Source organism: Gymnoscopelus braueri, assembly GCF_963280865.1.
Source record: "Gymnoscopelus braueri genome assembly, chromosome: 22".
NCBI classification, from domain to species: domain Eukaryota; kingdom Metazoa; phylum Chordata; class Actinopteri; order Myctophiformes; family Myctophidae; genus Gymnoscopelus; species Gymnoscopelus braueri.
Genome location: NC_137624.1, coordinates 31,812,556 through 31,832,465, shown reverse-complemented (window position 1 = coordinate 31,832,465; position 19,910 = coordinate 31,812,556). Strand labels below are relative to the sequence as shown.

Below are 19,910 nucleotides of genomic sequence, written 5' to 3'. Positions count from 1 at the left end.
CGCAAGCTGCGTTCATGATTTGAGGCATTTAGTTCAAAATGGACCAATCCTGCAAACTTTGGAAGCCAACCTTAGCCAATCAGGATGGAATATGTTAAATCAGACAGATCCGTGTTGATCACATGACTATAGAGATACTGTGTACTGATTTGCGTGATGTTTGGATAAAATCTGTAGGAGTAATATAAAAAAATTGATTTTGTACAAATCGGCCTCCTGGTGGCGCTATAACAGGGCCATGTAAAAGATTTGGGACAGAGGTTCTGAATTGGCATCCAGGGAGTGTGTGTGCGCAGTTCCGCAGCGACCGGGCCAACGGTTTCGGAGATTAGCCGCTCGCAGACAGATGGACGGACGGACGGACGGACGGACGGACACACGGACGGACACACGGACGGACGGACGGACAGGGGGTAAAACATACTCTCTCGCCATGCCTTTCGGCCTGGCGGAGACAATTATGCACCGTCATATGACTGCGTCACTCTCCGAAAATAGCCGATCTACAGTATATTATGTATTGTACTGTATAGGTGTTGTAGATGGGCATTTTGTCCCCCCAGCAGACAGCATCCTGGTTTCTCTTCTTCGATATATTCCCCATGTTGAATTGTCCTTTGCAACTGTTCAAGTGAAGCTCAAATATGTCTATTGTTACAGCTTGGCATTATAATAATTACGTTTGGTTATGTTAAGTAAACAAATATTTTCAGGCCACGTCATATTATGCTTCTTCCTTTTCTTCTTCATAGTAGATAGTAGCCTACTGATATCATAGTACTGATGTCAAAGGCCTGGACTCCATATTTGGGCATGCCTGACACAAATGCCCATATATGGGCATTAAAGGGGCACAGACAGATGTATATAAGTCTCCATATATGGGCATAAATGGGACAGAGACAGACAGATTGGTACTGTACAACGGGTATCTGACAACAATAGGGTAGGCCTATGGTGGGGCATTACTACTTCCACAGTAGCATAAACTATATGGTTCAAATGAATGGAGGTAAACTGACCAGTAGACAGATTTTTTATGCCATCCATGTTTGTTGATTATCAGGTTGCCATGGTTACCTGATAATTCTGACCGGCGCACTTGGACACTATAGTAAAGAGCTGCGTGGGACTCCATATTTGGACATAGCTGACATCATATTTGATGATGTAGACGTGACGCCGCTATAACAGCCCCAGCTTTCGGCGTTTGATCTAAAATAGGAACATTTCCTTCATACTGTTGTTTCTCGTCCAGCTTCTAAGCAGCGTTATCTCTTCATTCACGTCATCAACATGATTCAGAACTTTGACAAGAAGAACGACGAGGACAACGGTAAAGGATGGAACCCTTTCCAGCACCTGGAGAAGACTGCGGTGCTGCAAGAGGCGCGTGTCTTCAACGAGACCCCCATCAAACCCAGGGTATGTCTTCGCGTTCTCACCAAGATCATCTACCTCCTCAACCAGGGGGAGCACTTCGGGACCACCGAGGCGACGGACGCCTTCTTCGCCATGACCAGGCTGTTTCAGTCCAACGATCAGGCCCTGAGGAGCATGTGCTACCTGACCATCAAGGAGATGGCCAACATTGCGGAGAACGTCATCATCGTGACCAGCAGTCTCACTAAGGACATGACAGGCAAGGAGGACATGTACAGAGGACCCGCCATCAGAGCTCTGTGCAGGATCACCGACACCAACATGCTGCAGGACATCGAGAGGTACATGAAGCAGGCCATCGTCGACAAGGTGCCCAGCGTGTCCAGCTCGGCCTTGGTGACGTCGCTGCACATGGTGAAGAAGATGAGTTACAACGTGGTGAAACATTGGGTGAACGAGGCCCAGGAGGCCGCTTCCAGTGATAACATCATGGTCCAGTATCACGCCTTGGGCCTGTTGTACCAACTGAGGAGGAACGACCGCCTGGCCGTGTCCAAGATGCTCACCAAGTTTACCTCCACCAAGTGTGGCCTCAAGTCTCCGTACGCCTACTGCATGCTCATTCGCATCGCCAGCAAACTGCTACACGAGACGGAGGGAGGAGGACATGACAGCCCGGCATTTGACTTCATTGAGAGTTGCTTGAGGCACAGGAATGACATGGTCGTTTACGAAGCTGCCTCTGCTATCGTCCACATGCCGAGCTGTCCAGTCAAGAAGCTGGCCCCCGCTGTCTCTGTTCTCCAGATGTTCTGCAGCTCAACTAGAGCTGTCCTGAGATTCTCTGCAGTGAGAACTTTCAACAAGGTGGCGATGAATCACCCGTCCACGGTGATGGCATGCAACTTTGAATTGGAGAAGTTGGTAACAGACTCGAACCGCAGCATCGCCATGTTGGCCATCACCACCCTGCTAAAGACAGTCCGAGAGAACGGCGTGGACATCCTCATGAAGCAGGTCTCCTCCTTCATCTCGGAGAGCTGCTCCGATGAGTTCAAGGTGGTCGTGGTTCAGGCCATCAGCGCTCTGTGTCAGAAGTATCCCGGTAAGAACAGCATCATGATGGACTTCCTGTCCAAGATGCTCAGAGACGATGGTGGTTTTGAATACAAGCAGGCCATCGTGGACTGCATCATCAGCATCACTGAGGAGAACCGGGAGTGCAAGGAGGCAGCACTGGCCCACCTGTGCGAGTTCATCGAGGACTGTGAGCACACGGTGCTGTCCACCAAGATCCTGCACCTGCTGGGCAAAGAGGGCCCGCTCGCACCCTCGCCGTCCAAATACATTCGTTACATCTTCAACAGAGTGGTGCTGGAGAGCGAGCCGGTCCGCGCTGCTGCGGTCAGCGCCTTGGCAAAGTTCGGGGCCCAGAACGACGACCTGCTGCCCAGCGTTCTGGTTCTCATGCAGAGGTGTATGATGGACAGCGATGATGAAGTGCGTGACAGAGCGACCTTCTACATGAACGTCCTGCAGCAGAAACAGAAGGCCCTCAACGCCACCTATGTCTTCATCAGTCTGTCGATGTCTATTCCTGGCCTCGAGAAATCTCTCTACCAGTACACCATGGAGCCATCGGAAAAACCTTTCGACATGAAGACAGTTCCTCTGGCCATCACTGAACAGATGACAGGAACTGCTGCTGCTGCCACCACCAGCAGCAGCAAGCTTTCAGAGATGCTGGCCACATCATCATGCCAGGATAGTTACCGGCAACAACTGGCAGGCATCCCAGAGTTCCAGGCGCTGGGTCCTCTCTTCAAGTCTTCCGAGGCCGTTCAGCTGACAGAGGCTGAGACAGAGTACGTGGTGCGCTGCGTCAAGCACACCTTCTCCACACATATGGTTCTCCAGTTCGACTGCACCAACACACTCAACGACCAGCTCCTACTGAACGTGTTGGTGCAAATGGAGCCGCCGGAGGGCTACGAGGTGCTTCACAGCATCCCTGCTGCAAACCTCTCATTCGGTCAGCCTGGATCCTGCTACGCCCTTGTGCACCTGCCTGAAGACGACCCCACCGCGGTGTCGTGTACATTTGGCTGTACTTTGAAGTACCTGATGAGACCCTGCGATCCCAACACCGGAAAGCCAAACGACTGTGGTTACGAGGACGAATACATGCTGGAGGATTTGGAGTTAACCGTAGCGGACCACATCCAGAAGGTCCTGAAGCCTAATTTCGAAGCGGCCTGGAATGAGGTTGGAGGTGAATTTGAGAGGGAGGAGACTTTTGCTCTGGCCTCCATGCAAACGCTGGACGAAGCAGTGGGAAACATCGTGAGCTTTCTGGGAATGCAGCCGTGTGAGAGATCAGACAAAGTTCCCGACAAGAAGAACTCCCACATCCTGTTGCTGTCCGGTGTGTTCCGGGGGGGTCATGAAATTCTGGTTCAAGCCCGTCTGGCTCTGCTGGCCAACAGCGTCACAATGCAGGTGACGGTGCGCAGTGGACATGAGACCGCCGTAGAGGTCATCCTGGCGTCCATGGGTTGAAAGGTCACCGACCTGCCAACCCAAACCTTCTGGTTCTATGATGAGGATGGATCTAATGTTTCCTAAATTAGTAAAACATTAAAACAACTTTTTTTTCTTTTCCAAGGATAAAAAAATAAATAATCAAATTCAAAATTCTCAAAAGCTTGTAGATCGGCTATTTTCACTTTAATTCCTTACCTAGAAATCGAACCTAATAATGACCTACACAAATCAACAAATTTTTTATGAACCTTTCACCAAACATATTCCTCAGTTGGTCAGTTCACTCTTATGGAAACCATGTGAGATGGTCCTATTGGTCATCTCTGGTAAACATACAGTATGGTAACATTATACTGTGCCAAATTATATTCTATCACTGGTAAACATACAGTATGGTAACATTATACTTTACCCACACAACTATATATAATATAATAATATAAGCTCCACTCCTTGGGGTGTTTTTTGTCACTGTAAGCACATACGTGAAATTTGTCCTCTGCATTTACCCATCCTATAATCACTAGGATCAGTGAGAAGCCATTGTGTGGGGCTCGGGCTAATAGTCTGCAGGGACACATTGCTGGCCTGGCCTGGAATCGCACCTGGACAACCAGGGGCTCTGGATCCCCGGGTGGACTCAATGTACCTAACCATCCCCAGTTATACTGTGTTTTTGTTAACATCAATATTAAAATAAGCTATTGTTAATTTCCCTTTTACACCCTGCAATATAAAAGAATGGTTCCAAACCTTTTCATTATTTGCTGTTTACACATCAACATTTATAACCTTTTCATTATTTGCTGTTTACACATCAACATTTATAATAGGTCATTTGTTCATGGTTACTTCCTTTCTGTAAACACGGATGCTCTGATTTGACCATGGTCATTGTTTTCTGCTTTCATGATTGAAATTACAAATATCAGTGAACATGGAATGTCACTGGATGCAGAATACCTCCACCACCATATCTATTCTTTCCTTTCTTAAAAACAGCAAATAATGGGAGCTTGTAATAGTCTCTATGCACAAGCACAGCAGCAGCCATATTGGAAAGAAATTGGCCTCTCTTCATAGGTGTTACCAATTAAACTAATTAAGGTTGTATTCCATTCTGGTCAAACGGAGTCAGGGTGCTGATAGTGTGCAATTGGCTCACTGGAAAGTGGAAACACTCTGCTACACCAGTGGCCGTGGGTCTCAAATTGGGGTCCAGGGACCCTCATGGTTCCTTGAGTAACTCTGAGTGTAAATGGAACCAAATGGACCTATAGGTTCCATTTGTACACTCTCAGTCAGAGTTATGGGGGTCCTTGAAATTAAAACAAGGACCGACACTGCTCTAAACAGAACAGAGCCTTCATTAGTATCATTGGTAACACCTGTGAAGGAAGTAAGGAAGAGGCCCAAAGTCCAATTTCCTAATTTCACCCACTTTGTTTTCACCATGACAAGTCGTTCCAGTTCTCTGGTCGATGATGATGCGGGAAACAGAGACTCCTAGTGGCAGTATACGAGGAACAACATGCCAGGGAAACAACGTGCCTGCATTTGATTTACCCAGGCAACCAATCAGAGGTGAATTTACTAAGCGTCATGGTGGTGAGCAGCCAATCGAAATGAGCGGTGTAACCGACGCGTTTGTTGTTGTCGCGGAAGTGTTTGACATGAGCAGATTTGATTCTGTTGGTTTTGGTTACAGCAGTTAGAAGACACAGCAACACAATGAGTCTGTCTCTAAGGTAACAGCATAAACATTCATATAATGTTGTCAATAATAACTTATGATCATATTATTGTTTGATTCATCATTCTGGTTGGATTTAAAACGTTAAAGTGCCTGATTTGAAGCTAAAGCTCTAAGGACAGCTAGCAGTTTTAAGTAGATTAGAGATTAATGCTTTTAAGAGACGCGCTGTGAGCTTAGATCTGATATGTGTTGAACTCTTCATGATTATGTCATTGATTAATTATCTCCCTGTTCCCTAATTTAATGCATTAGAAATGTACAGCTAACTATAAATGCATTGCATCCCATAATAATGTTAAAGTGAAGGTGTTCAAAAGGATACAGGATAGGTGGGCACTTAGTAGGGCCATCTGCATGGGCACCTCGATATATATATATATATATATATATATATATATATATATATATGTATGTGTGTGTGTGTATATATATATATATATATATATATATATATATATATATATATATATATATATATATATATATATATATATACACATATATATATATGTGTGTATATATATGTATATATGTATACATACATACATATATTTGAAAAATGGTCTTAAGTAATGTAAATTATACATGATGTGAACATGCATGCACGGTACATTATTATAGTAATAATAATGAATAATAATAATAATAATAATAAGTAATGTAAAGTATACATGATGTGAACATGCATGCACGGTACATTATTTTATTAATAATAATGAATAATAATAATAGTAATAAGTAATGTAGATTATACATGATGTGAACATGCATGCACGGTATGGTAACATTTTGGAAAACAGCCAAGTTGCCCACTCTTCCTTAGTGCCCACCTATCCTGTTACCGTTCAAAACATGCATTGATCCAAGGCTAATATGCATGAGGCCAAGGCGGACCCCCATTTGATAACATTTTCCATCTCTGGTACCCTAATAATCGACACTATAAAATCCTAACTCTGAGAGTGTGCAAATTGAACCTGTTACAAATGGTTCTGTTTGTACACGCTCAGAGTTACAGACCTGTAACTCCTCAAGGACCCCTGGGGGTCCCCGGACCCCCGTCTGAGAACCACTGATGTAACGTAACGTTAACATAAAATTACTAAGTAACTCTTAATTGTTTCTCGTTAACAGAACTGAACTTGCGGCGGACAAAAGCAAACGCAAGAAAAGAAGAGAGCTCACAGAAGAACAGAAACACGAGATCAAAGAGGCCTTTGAGCTCTTTGACACCGATAAAGATCATGAAATTGACTACCATGAACTTAAGGTAAATAGAAAATACTGTAGAAATATCACATTATAATATACAAAACTATAGTTTTGTATGTAATAATGTGATATTTCTACAGTACAACACAGCACTCGAGTCTCAACCTTTTTAATTTCAAAGACCCGCACTTTGATTCGATTTCTATGATTTCTATATCTGGGTTGATACAAAGTGAAATGTTCAGCTATACATCAAAATACATTACAATACCAGTCCAGTATGATATTCAATGTTACTTGTTACATGTGTTTAATGTTGTTTACAGCCAACAACACTTCACTCTGTGATATTATTTCTGCTATTTTTTAAAGAATGCTTTCTTAACCATTCAGCTCAGATTAGCAACATAATGAATAGATAAAGGTCCACTCTCAAATGACTCCATTGAAGAATGTATTATTAATCAATATAGTTTGGTTCTGTGAAATATTATTCGATTTTTTTATATCAGTATTTAGGAACACGACAAAAGTAAATGTTTGTGGTGTTTTTAGGTGGCAATGCGTGCACTGGGCTTTGAAGTGAAGAAAGTGGATGTTTTGAAGATACTGAAGGACTATGACAGAGAAGGAAATGGAAAAATATCATTTGAAGACTTCAGTGAAGTTGGTAAGTTTAAGTTCTGCATCATTTTATTTAGTTTGTATTACTACTAGGCTATCTGGTCACCCAGCGTTGCCTGGTTTGTTGCGTGTGGAGGCCAGTCAATGTCAGTGATGTCAGTCATCTATTCTAAGACGGTGGTTCTCAAACTTTTCTTGCTCCCCCCACCCCCTCTGGCCATGCCAGGCTAACAAGAACGGGCCTTATAATCATTATTAGAATGGCCCAAATTGATTAACATTTCGTGCACGTTTTGTATTGCGCTCTACATTTAATTTGGCTATATCTTAATTCTCAAGGAGAAAAATAAAATGACAACTATCAGCCACTCATCCAATCGCAGATAGCCAATATATTCGCCATATCGTCCAACCTTAATGTTCATATATAGGCATATTAGTCTACAGACCCACAGAAAGGCAACTTCAGCTTCACAATCTATGTAAAGCGCTTTGGATAAAAGCGCTATATAAATGCACCATTTACCATTTTATATGATAGACGTGCATTTCTGTTTTGTATGTTTACACACTGGTTGTCACAGTCACAGATCGCATTCTGGAGCGGGACCCAAAGGAGGAGGTGATGAAGGCCTTCAAGCTGTTCGATGACGACGAGTCTGGGAAGATCAGCGTCAGGAACCTGAGACGAGTGGCCAGAGAGCTGGGAGAGAACATCACAGACGAGGAGCTACGCAGCATGATAGACGAGTTTGATACCGATGGAGATGGAGAGAGTAAGTCATCACCGTCTTGATTGTTTACATCAACCATTGTCAACCTTTAATAAGTTAATATAGTGTCACAATCGCTTCAACCACTTTAACCATTATTGTATACTTTGGCAATCAAAAATCGTGAAAATGTTTGCAAATCTTTCAATATATATATATTTTTTAAACCAACATTTGTAACTCAAATCTTTGCTTCTGGGAGGTCTCTGGAACAAAATATTTTGAGATGGGGGTCCGCACCGCCAAATATATGTAATTTTGGGGGTCCTTCACATGAAAAAGTCTGAGAACCACTGTCATAGAGTACCGAACATAGATATTAGAAACCTAGATACCTCATTGGCCTCTGCAGTTCATTGGGGCGACTTGTATCGCAATACACGGCGGCTCTTCCGTCTTCCGCAGGGAACCTGTCACTCAAAGTGACTACTGGCCAATCACAGCGCTCACAGTGCGTTGACTACTGGCCAATCACAGTGCGTCTTTTCCGGGACTTGTCAGTGCAATGGTTCTCAACCAGTGGTCCGGGAACCACCAGTGGTCATTGAGGGGGTTCCAGGTGGTCCCCAGCTAAATGATGGAGAGTTGATAACCAAATGGACCCTTATAGATCTTTAAATCTTGAGTATAACATTTCACACTGTCAAGAGTCAAATTGTTAAACATCTGCATTACTTACTAAACAAGTACACAATTAGAGAACGTAAACAATTGTTATTTTGACAACAGCTTATCGAACGATAACATATTCTACGTTTTGGGTGTGAGAGGCTAAAGCTTATCAAACGGTGTTCCGTGACTCAAATGCTGAATAAATAATGGACCTTGATATGAAAAAGGACCAGTCTCTTATTTGAATTTCACAAATAGAGTGTGGAGTTTGCCAAGTTCCAACTAACTAGATGCTGCGCACAGCTGTCAGCTGCTGCCTCTCAAAGGGTTAAGAGCTGGGTTAAGAGCTGGGTTACAAAAAGACCCGCCCCCACCTGCCTCTGATTGGCCTACCGAACTTCCGCGTGTGTGACGCACACGGCAGCCCTGCGGAAGCAGGAAGCGCGCCCGAGATACAGACGCTTCAGAGCCGAATGAGGCGTCTACCTTTATATGTCTATGGTACCGAAGTCCTGACGTCACTCCTGCTACCCCTGGGTCACGGTCACGGAAGTATTTTTTTTTCTATTGAAAATACCATAGTCATCTAGAAGCGAGTCATACAAAAACTGTGTTCCAAAAATAAACAAATTACGTCAGGTGTATGACTCTGTGTATGATATTGAGTTACATTTGATAACGTCTCTGTTTGGACGTATTTATTTTCTTACTCTCTGGATGGATGAATTGGTACTTTTTCACCATCAGTTGATGCTTCATATCCATAATGAGTAAAATCTCCTGGCCTGGGTGATATGTTTATTTTTGAAACACAGTTCTTATACATGATGCGATCTAAGATGACCCCTATGGTATTTTCAATAGAAAAGATTACTCCATGATCCAGGGGGATAGCGGCCTCTAGCGGCAGTGATGTCAGACTTGGGTTCTCTATTTCCAGGAGCCACAGTTAGATATGTATATTAGGCAATCTTTGAGACCCCAACCACCTTTTGTGTCCCAGGCAGGCGGGCGGCCTCTCTACCCGCTCGGCTACAGCCCCCCCTCCCCCATCAGTGCCATTGTAACTCTGTACAGGTATGTAAGTCTGAGAGTGTACAAATTGTTCCATTTGTACGCTCTCTGAGTTACATATTACAAATTGTTCCATTTGTACACTCTCTGAGTTACATATCTGTACCCTCAAGGGGTTTTTGGATATTGGTCAAATTGAATTAACTCAAGCCATTTTTGTTCTGTGAGTTTGCTCCTTTTATCCACATTTTGTATGATTATTCACGTCACGACTACACAGTCAGCCAACAGTGGCTGTACTTACAAGATTACAGTGTTAGAAGCAAGCAGATGCATTGTGCTCTAAGTGAGCAGAGGGACACATTTTGTGCAGCGTTTCAGAACAACGCTGATAAGAAACTATGTTCATTAAAATGGAAATAAGAAAATAGAGGTTGTGACCTGACCCCTCTCTCTCTCTCTCTCTCTCCCCCTCTCTCTCTCTCTCCCCCCCCCCCCCCACGTTTGCATCTGAAAAGTTCTGTTAAAGGAGTAGTTCACCCAAAAAATTACTTCTTTTCTATCAATTGCACACCCCATGAAGCCTTGAATCCATGGATTTATTTGTGTTTTTGTCGCATTCCTAAGCTAATAATTTGATTCCTGTCTCCTACCGGCTAATGTATCCGGTAGGAGACACAAAATAGATTCTTTGTGTCTCCTACCGGAAATACACCCGGGCATCAAATTATTGGCTTAGGAATGCGACAAAAAACAAAATAAATCCCTGTTTTTAAGGCTTCATGGGGTGTGCAATTGATAGAAAATAAATCATTTTTTGGGTGAACTCCTCCTTTAAAGAGGCAAACTCACAAACGCATGCACGCAGGCATGCACATTGCACAGCTACAGAGACAGAGGAATGCTGCCACACATACCCTTCATCTCCCTCATTTGACTATTTCATGGCGAAAAATTATGGGGAAATAATGGGAAAATTACAAACTCGCAATTACGGCAAGTAATTGCAAGTTTGAAGTGGATTGGTTTCACGGTTCTTGAGATATGAGAAGGACAGACATACGCACTCACAGCGATTTGTGGAATTTATGGATGGATTAGATTCTTGTGATTGTGAAATCCTAGAGGCGCTCACTGTTGCATTCTCACATAGCAGAAAACCACCAGGGTGTATTAATACCACACACACACACACACACACACACACTGACAGGCAGCTTGCTGCTGAAACATTAGTCATACTGTTATTTTGTATTGAATAAACATTGCGTTCGTTTGGAGCAAGAGTGTGTGTGTCAGCATCCTTTCTATTTCATGGATTGAACTGAACATTTTCACAATTTGTATTAAATCCGAGCAATCTTCGTTCCTATTCTCACCTATGATCATGAAGTGTGGGTCATGACCGAACGAATAAGATTGCGGATACAAGCAGCCGAAATGAGTTTTCTCAGACGGGTGAGAAGTTCAGTCATCCGCGAGAGACTCGGAGTAGAACCGCTGATGGAAATCTTTGCTAAATATGTATTACCAATTTTAAAAAAATAGTGAAAACAGCTGATCTACAGTCTCACAATTCATCGCGTTGTTGAATAATTCTGAAAATGTTGAACACAAATCTTCTCTTCTGGGGGTCCCTCGCACAAAATATTTTCAGATGGTGGTTCCGCGGCCAATCAAGCATATGAATTTGGGGGGGGGGGTCCTTGACTGGAGAACGTGTGAGAGACACTGCACTCATATCCTCACACATGTGGTTGATGTTGTGTTGCAGTAAACCAGGAGGAGTTTCTGTCCATCATGACGGGAGACTCTTGATGCTGAGACTGGAGGACTGCAGTGCTGGAGTCGAGCCTGTCTAGGGTTGGGATCGTTTAGGATTTCAAAACGATTCCGGTTCCTTAGCGATTACCTCTAAATGGTCCGATTCCTTAGCGGTTCCGTTTAACGATTCCTATAGGTCTGCAATGATGGTCTTTGAAATGTAAAAGTTTGAGAAACTATTGGTATTGTATTTGTATATCAGAGGTGAAGTCCACATACCAGCTCTTGACGGTGTGACAAAACCAGGTTTCCAGAAACGGTTCCAAATGGTGATGGAACCGATAACGGTTCCTCCAATGTTGGATCCGGTTCCTCGCGTTCCGGGATCTCAACCCTATCCTCGTGTAGCTGTCAGTGTCCCGGAGGAACAATTTAGAAATTCTGTGGAAGATCACGATGTGTCTGAGTGTAGACTCCTACCAGTTCCTCTACCTTTGTTTAGTTTAAAGGAATACCACCCAAAAAAATACTTTTTTTTATATCAATTACCCCACCCTCACCCCATGGAGCTTTGAATTCATGGAGATTTCTTTAGTTTTTGTCATATTCCTGATCCAATAATCCAATATAGGTGGTGGTATAGGTGGTAGGAGACCAATGCAAAACTATATAAAAGAATAATATAAACTTCTAAAGAACTCTCACAGTGTAATCACTGCAGGCCTACTGTCAAATATTGGATTATTGGCTCAGGAATGCGATAAAAACTAAGAAATTGCCATGTATTCAAGGCTCCATGGGGTGAGTAATTGAAATAAAATAAGACATCTTTGGGGGTGAAGTTTTCCTTTAAAATGTGATTGTTGAAGTTACATGTTGTCTATAGAGTATATTTTATATTGTCTTCATGTTTATTTTTGTCAGATTTATGTCACTAGAGAATTTGTTTTATATTGATGCTCTAGTCTACATTGTTGGTTTAAAATGTACCCTGATTCTTTTAGTCACACGTAAAATTGTTCAAAGACATTTAAACTGCATTGTCAAATTGAGAGTGAGGTTAAGAAAACCTAAAATGTAAGACAATTTATTTTATTACATTGTTTGCATTGGTGATTCTGCTTTGCATATTAAAGTTTGGATGTAATATTCCTTTTACAGAAAATAAATAAAATGGGTTGCCATGACATAACCACCTCTGTCATTACTTATTAATTCTTTATTAATAATTGTGTTCACACACGTTGATTCATGGTGTTCTTCGTGCTGCACCTCATTTAACCACTAGAGGGGGGCATTGCCATTGCCATACATTCAAAATCAGACATGCTGTTTATGCATTTAAATGCATCAGTAATCAATTTAGTACACTGCCAATACTTTCATCGTTGACTTGATGGAAGCAGAAGCCACAATACGACAATGAACACACAACTGAATTGGCAGTATGCTCCAATAATAATTATGTTTTGACATAGTTAAAGGTAGGGTAAGTGACATTTTGTGGTCAAAACAAAAGGTTGTGTGTTAAAAGGTTAAAGCTCTAACCTATATTCTGATAGTAATCATTACTATATAACGTTTTGTTCAGTAACAGGGGTCTCTCCACCTCTTTAAAAAACAAATACATTTTCAGGGGGGTTGCACACTTTCAGCCAATCAGGAGAGAGTACCCATTTATCAGCTTAAATGTTATATTGTTCCAGTTTCAATTGTGTCTGCTTGTTTCTTTGTGTCATCACTTCCAATTTCACTTGTTTAATCTGTATCTTGTATGAGTTCTCTCTCCTGGTTGGACAAAATGTATATCCTCACCTAAAATGCAATTGTCTGTTCATTAAAGAGCTGGAGAGACAGAGATGACTCCTGTTACTGAACAAACACTATAGCAATGATAACTATCAGAATATATAGTTATTCAACACTTATTTGAACAAATAATATCACCTACCGTACCTTTTTAAGTTGTGTAAATAGTAACAGTAGCTTATCAAGGGCACTGTGACAGCCACAACAAGTGATAGTTGATACATAACCTTTACATTAGGACATTATGTGGACAAAATCATATACTGTTATATTGTATTAATTGTATACTCTACCTGGTTAAAATAATTTCCGAACTGCAGTTTTAACAGAGTACATGTACATTTTTGTTTCGGATTTTAAATGAATACTAGTCTACATTTTACTGTGTACAGATAGAAGTCAACATGGTTTGCCTTTGCGTAATTGGAGGTCTGAATGTAGCGAGTGAGTGAGCCGTATTGGAATGTGTTAGACCAGTGTGGTTCTCAAAGTGGGGTCCGCTGACCCCCCCCCGCCCCAGGCTGACTTGGGGGGGGGGGGGGGGGTTCCAGGGGGTCCCCGGCTAAATGATTGGTAACTCTGAGAGCGTACAAACGTAAACTGGGGGTCCTTGAAATGAAAAGGCTTGAGAAGCACTGGTATAGACAGTGGTGACATCATGATGTCATCGCAGTTTCTGTCTGCTCGGTCAGCGTTGATGTTGATCAGCAGACTCCCATCTCACTGTAATGTAACCTTCCTCTTCTACCACGGATTTGAACCCGGTTTCCTGTGCAAGTGCTGATTTTTTTTTTTTTACCTTTGAGCTAATGGAGCCTGCCTGCTTGCTCAGGAGATAAATTGAATCTTGACCATCAGGTCAAACTTTTTGTCAGATCCTGTGTCTAGGTGAGACATGACCTTTGACACGATCTGGAAGAGCAGGGAGACTAACAACCACCCCAATTGTATAAGTTATATTCTATTAACATACTCTACCATACAGATTGGACAAAATTACATTATTCATTGAACAAAAGTTACATAGTGCCGCATTAACTGTAATTATGACGATAATTAATAGTATAACTTTTTTATAGCTATTTATTAAAGAAATAAGTGCTTTTTACAAGCAAAAACAATTAGTGAATAAGAAAAACTAAAAACAAGATAACACAAAATTGACAACAACAATGACACAATTTAAGAAAACATCTGTTACAATAGATAGAAGTGAGTTTTTAAGAAGAGATTTTTAAAGAGGGACACTGAGTTTAAGCCTGTCTGAGATCTGCCCAGGCAGGCAGGGGAGTCAGTGGGATCTTCCACGCCACAGCTGAGGAGGGGGGGAGGGGGGGGGGTCCGCTCCACCCCGCCCCGCCCAGCATAAAGCCCCAGCTGAGACTTGTGGAACCAACTGTAGGGGTCGACACCAGCAGTGTGCATTGGCCTTGCACTGGAGCACTGGAGCAGCATGCTCAGCTGTCATTCTCTGGTCCAGCATGCAGCGCATCACCCCCAGTCCACAAATAAAGGTGCCCTACTTCCACTCCCCCCCCCCCCCCCCTGGTTACAACCTTAACGTCGCCCCCATGCGGTTCACACATACACATAATCCACTGCACGACTTTTAATACTATCTCTCTCTCTCTCTATCTCTCTCGCTCTCTCTCTCTCTCTCTCCCTCTCTCTCTCTCTCTCTCGGTAATCATCTGTGTTGATGAGGACTCTATAAATACATGTGTCTGGCAACCCTCCCCTCTATGGTTGGGGAGGGAGGGGGCGGTACGGCATATGTTAGAGTCTTCATTCAGCTGGGCGGGGGGGGGGGGGGGGGATAATGGGATGAAGCAGACTTCTACTGATGTCTTTCTTTACGGTGTGGAGAGACATTTTGTCGTTTTATTTAGGCAATCGATGCAATTAAGGGATGGTACTACACGCCTACTAATCAATATCCAACAGATTGATTAGATCGGTAGTGAAATCCTCAGTGTTAGTTTAACTCCAAATAGAGCAACACCAATAAAAGTGTCACTATAAGTGCTTCTACTGAAGGGAGGAAATTAGGTTGTGTTGATGTTGTGACAATAAAAACAAAAAGACTGCTTCAGCGTGATTGGCGTACAGTCAACTAATTGATTTTCAGAACAGAATTGATATTTTAACCCCACATCTGTGTGTGTGTGTGTGTGCGTGTGTGCGTGTGTGTGTGTGTGTGTGTGTGTGTGTGTATGTGTGTGTGACTGACTGTGTGTGTGTGTGTGCACGCATGGTGGGGGGTATCTGTGATGGCAGGGTCACAGTTCAGGCTGTTGTGTCCACCTGTCAGTCATTAGGTGAGCTATGTCGATCATGTGACAACACTTAACCTTTGACCTTCAGCGCAACAACGCGGGACTGGGGGCTGTTTACTGGGAGGGTTGAACCAACCAGTGGTTCTCAAACATTTTCATGTGAAGGACCCCCAAATCCGTAGGCTGCAGACCCTGGTTTGAAAATGTTTTGTGCCAGGGACCCTCATAACATAAGTATAAGTATATAAGTAATATTTTGTCACAATAGATACATAATTCTACAGCTGTCTTTACCTGGCCTGGTAAACCCCTCCCTCTGGATATCTCATTTCCATTTCATATCAGGAGTCTATACCAGGGGTCTTCAGTAGGGGGGCAGGGACCCCTATAGGGGGTCCTCAGAGTTACTAAAGGGGGGCCACCAAATCGTTGTGTGATAGGAACTTTTTTTTTTTACATTAACCACTTACATTAACCCTGGCATCCCTATTCTGAGGGCAAAAAAAAAAACATTAGCCAAAAGTAGCCGATCTACAAGCAGCGCGAGGCGTTGTGAGCTTGTAGATCGGCATTTTTGGGCTAGAGGTTTGTTCTAAAGGGAAAAAAGAGCAGACCAGGTACAGAGCCAACGGTCAAGTTGACTATAGGTATTGAGGGTTTAAGTGGTTAAATGTCTGAAATACACATTAAAATAAAGATAATGTGTAAACAAATGAACAAAAAAACATTAGTTTACACAACACTGATGATAGTGCTATCAAACTAGTCTATGAAGCTATCTATAAAATCTATGAAAACGTTTAATCTGCAACACAATTGTACAATATGGGGCTCCAGCTAAGGAGTCCTTGGCCTGAAAAACATTGAAGACCCCTGGTCTATACTGTAGGTATACACCACACGACATCGTTATGTACCATGCAGTATCTAAATAGGGCCTAAGTGGTGAAAAGATGACTCCACATGACAGTTTGGTCTGCATGTTGTCGAGGAATTCTGGATCAATCAGTAACTGATGAAGTGAGAGAGGAGGAGAAACTTGTTTCAAGGTGGTGGTGATTGTACTTTTAACTATATAGGTTCGGGCTGCTACGCGGCCCTCACACCTACGTGGCACTGCCGATACGACCAATAAGTCTGAGTCATAGTGTCGGGGCTTTGTCAGAGTACCCATATGTCTGTCTCTTTTGTGCCTATATATGGAGATATCTGTTTCTATCTGCTGTGACCCTTTATGACCATACATGGAGATATGTGTATCTGTCAGCCCTTGTCCCCTTTATATGGAGATCCATGATGTCATCAGTATATGCCTATATATGGGCATTCTGATATGCCCATATAAGGAGATCTCTGTATCTGTCAGTCCTTGTCCCTTTGATGCCCATGTATGGAGATTCCTGATATCATCAGTATGTGCCTATACATGGGCATGCCACCTATTGTACCCATATATGGAGCTGACTCGTGGTTTGTTTATGGTTATGTTGTCATAGTGTGGCTGTGGTTTGTTTATGTTGTCATAGTGACGTGGCCGTGGTTTGTTTAATGCTGAGTCCGAATGACATCAGAGGTCCGCCCTCCCATTAGCCAATTTTAATATAGGATAAAAAACTAAATAGTGAACACTGAGGCTCTTTGGATGCAAAATCTTTTAATTACAAAAGTGCAAAAAGTGACATGCCTATTTTGTTGTAAATGGAGTTTAATGCTGGCCTCTGTCTTCAGCCCTAGAAGCCTTGAGTTTAGAGCACACACCTTTCTATCTTTTTGGGCGGTGTAGCCGCCCCTATAAGTGGGGTTGGGACACCTCATTAGCTGTATTGTGATTGGCTCATTAGTACACCCCTAGCTGTACTTTGATTGGCTGACTCTATTGGCTGACTCTATTCAGCACTGTGATTGGCTAGCGAGACACATGATGACATTAATAACCTATAAATAGGATTATGCACTTCAAAAATCATTTTTTTTAAAGTGAGCTTCCATCACTATGATGACCACTGTGATGACCACACCGCCCACTTCACACTGGGTGTGATTTTTTATTGTACTTTTAATACATGATATCATGGGGAGAAGTACATTAGACCAGAGGTTCTCAAAGGGGGGGTCCAGGGACCCTCAGGGTTCTACCACAATTCCTCCTCAGTGTATAAGGAGCCTGTGCCATTGTAGCTAGAGTGTGTTTGTGACAGGGACAGACAGAGACACAGTCATAGGTGTAGTTAGAGTGTTTGTGACAGGGACAGGCGTGTCCAGGTGGAGGCCATGACCTCTCAGACACATGGGACAATGACCTCCATATGCATTCCACTGTGGAATGAGTATGAGCACATTGACTGGAACTCAGTCCAATGATCACACAGTGACAGGTGTCACCGTTATAACCTCACCGGAAAGAAAGCCTGCTTTTGGTGTTTGTTATAAAATGCCCATGCAGTGTCTATAGAGCACACTTTCCTTATCCAGTCTTTTTTTTTTTTTTTTTACAGTTTTCTATATCCGCTCTGGACCCAGACTGGATCAGCAACCTGTAGTCTCGCGAGCCAGACTGTTGCCTCCCACAATTTTCAAATTCTTCCTACATACAGTCTGGAGCAACGGAAGCTCTGAAATGATCAAGCGATAAAGCGTGAAGCCTCCGCCCCACTTCCGTTTCGTCTTTACAGTCGCACAAATGTACCTAATATAAATCAAAATCATCGAAGCGAAGCATATATAGCTTGATGCTTAGCACAAATGGAAATTAAAACATAAAATGTGTTTTCGTGAACGGAAATTAAGAAACAGTTCCCCAGATATCGTGGGGACTTGTGAGTGATCCCACGTGATCATAAACCAAAGTAGTACGCCTTCCGAACAGGCATCACGCTGTTCACTTCTTGTGTCACTTTTTTTCCTCCTGTGTCTCGTATGATGAGTTCTCTCCCCTGATTGGATGAAAGTGGTATCCTGACCTGAACACACACGTATTTCCTCGCAAGTGCTGACATTCTTTACCATTGAGCCAATAGCCTGCCTGCTTGCTCAGGGGATACTTGGAATCTTTGACCATCAGGTCAAAAGTTGTGTCAGATCCTATGGTGAGACATGACCTTTGACACGATCTCAAAAGGAGACAAGATACAACCACCCCAATTGTATAAGTTAGTTTGTATTAATATACTCCAACATACCGAAATTGGACAAAATAAAAATGTATTCATTTAAAAAAGAGTATAGTGCCGCTTTAAGTACAGTACTTGAGTACGTGTACTTGGTTACTTTCCGCCACTAGGGAGGGAGCAACCATGCAGTCAGACACAAACACTGGATGCCTGGAGGCTTGCTGTGGATCGTGGGCTATGCGTGGCAGCGGGGCGAGGAGAGATTGGTTTACACACACTCATGGCTTTCACAGTAACTCTATCCTCCTGTATAAGAGCTCCACAGCCTCACCCAAGACCACCAGACACACACCGCAACCATACTGTAGTGCAATGGTTCTCAAAGTGGGGTCCAACGACCCCTCCAGGGGTCCTTGAGGGTGTTCCAGGGGGTCCCCTCCTGAGCTTTTGATAATATTACAATTTACAATGTAGCCATTTAGCAGACGCTCTTTATTCAGAGCGACTTACAGTAAGCATGGTAAACACATACATCACATGCAGAGAGACAGTGTAGTGCCTCAGTAATATAGGATCATAGGTAAACCAAGAGCCTAGCATATCTAAACAGTATGATATCAAAACATTTATAAACTGTAGGTTGAAACTATACAAACTATAGGATGCCAGGTCAACAAATGAACCTGGCATCTGCTAACATGCTATCTATAATATAGCATCGAAATAAGTTTAAGCACTATATACGTTGACTATTTGAAAATAACACATCTACAAGCTCACAAAGCGTTCGTTTGCGATGCGTTGTGAGCTTGTAGATTGGCTATTTAAAAAAATCCACGCTGAGTAAATTGAACCTGAGTTGATGCTATACCGTATTCCAAATTCTTCTTGTGTCGGGGTCCCCCTGGCATAAAATCTTTTCAAATGGGGGTCTGTGGCCAAATACATTGGCCAAATACGAATAATTTCGGGGTCCTTGACATAAGAAGTTTGAGATCCACTGCTGTAGTGGTCCCTCAAACTCCATCCTTTA

The 19,910-nt window shown here is 42.8% G+C and overlaps 2 protein-coding genes across 3 annotated transcripts in view; both read left to right on the top strand.

Annotated features, from left to right (window-relative positions):
• Positions 1 to 1,296: 1,296 nt before the first annotated feature.
• Positions 1,297 to 3,942, top strand: LOC308078598 (coatomer subunit gamma-2-like; the record flags this gene model as incomplete). Its single annotated transcript, XM_080419833.1, has 1 exon — positions 1,297 to 3,942. One exon carries the CDS (start codon positions 1,297 to 1,299, stop codon positions 3,940 to 3,942), a length of 2,646 nt encoding a protein of 881 aa, XP_080275959.1.
• Positions 3,943 to 5,593: 1,651 nt separating this feature from the next.
• The window catches only part of cetn3 (centrin 3), a 180,732-nt gene continuing 166,415 nt past the window's right edge, over positions 5,594 to 19,910 (top strand). Inside the window, exons 1-5 of one of the 2 annotated variants that reach the window (XR_013932554.1) lie at positions 5,594 to 5,675; positions 6,818 to 6,953; positions 7,451 to 7,565; positions 8,104 to 8,295; positions 11,693 to 11,878. Coding sequence is in view for 1 of the 2 variants with exons in the window: in XM_080419858.1 (XP_080275984.1) it covers positions 5,659 to 5,675; positions 6,818 to 6,953; positions 7,451 to 7,565; positions 8,104 to 8,295; positions 11,693 to 11,736 (504 nt within the window). In the remaining variant the exon portion in view is untranslated. Of the gene's footprint in view, positions 5,676 to 6,817; positions 6,954 to 7,450; positions 7,566 to 8,103; positions 8,296 to 11,692; positions 12,875 to 19,910 lie in introns of those variants that run through there. The other variant, XM_080419858.1, reaches the window with a different exon arrangement.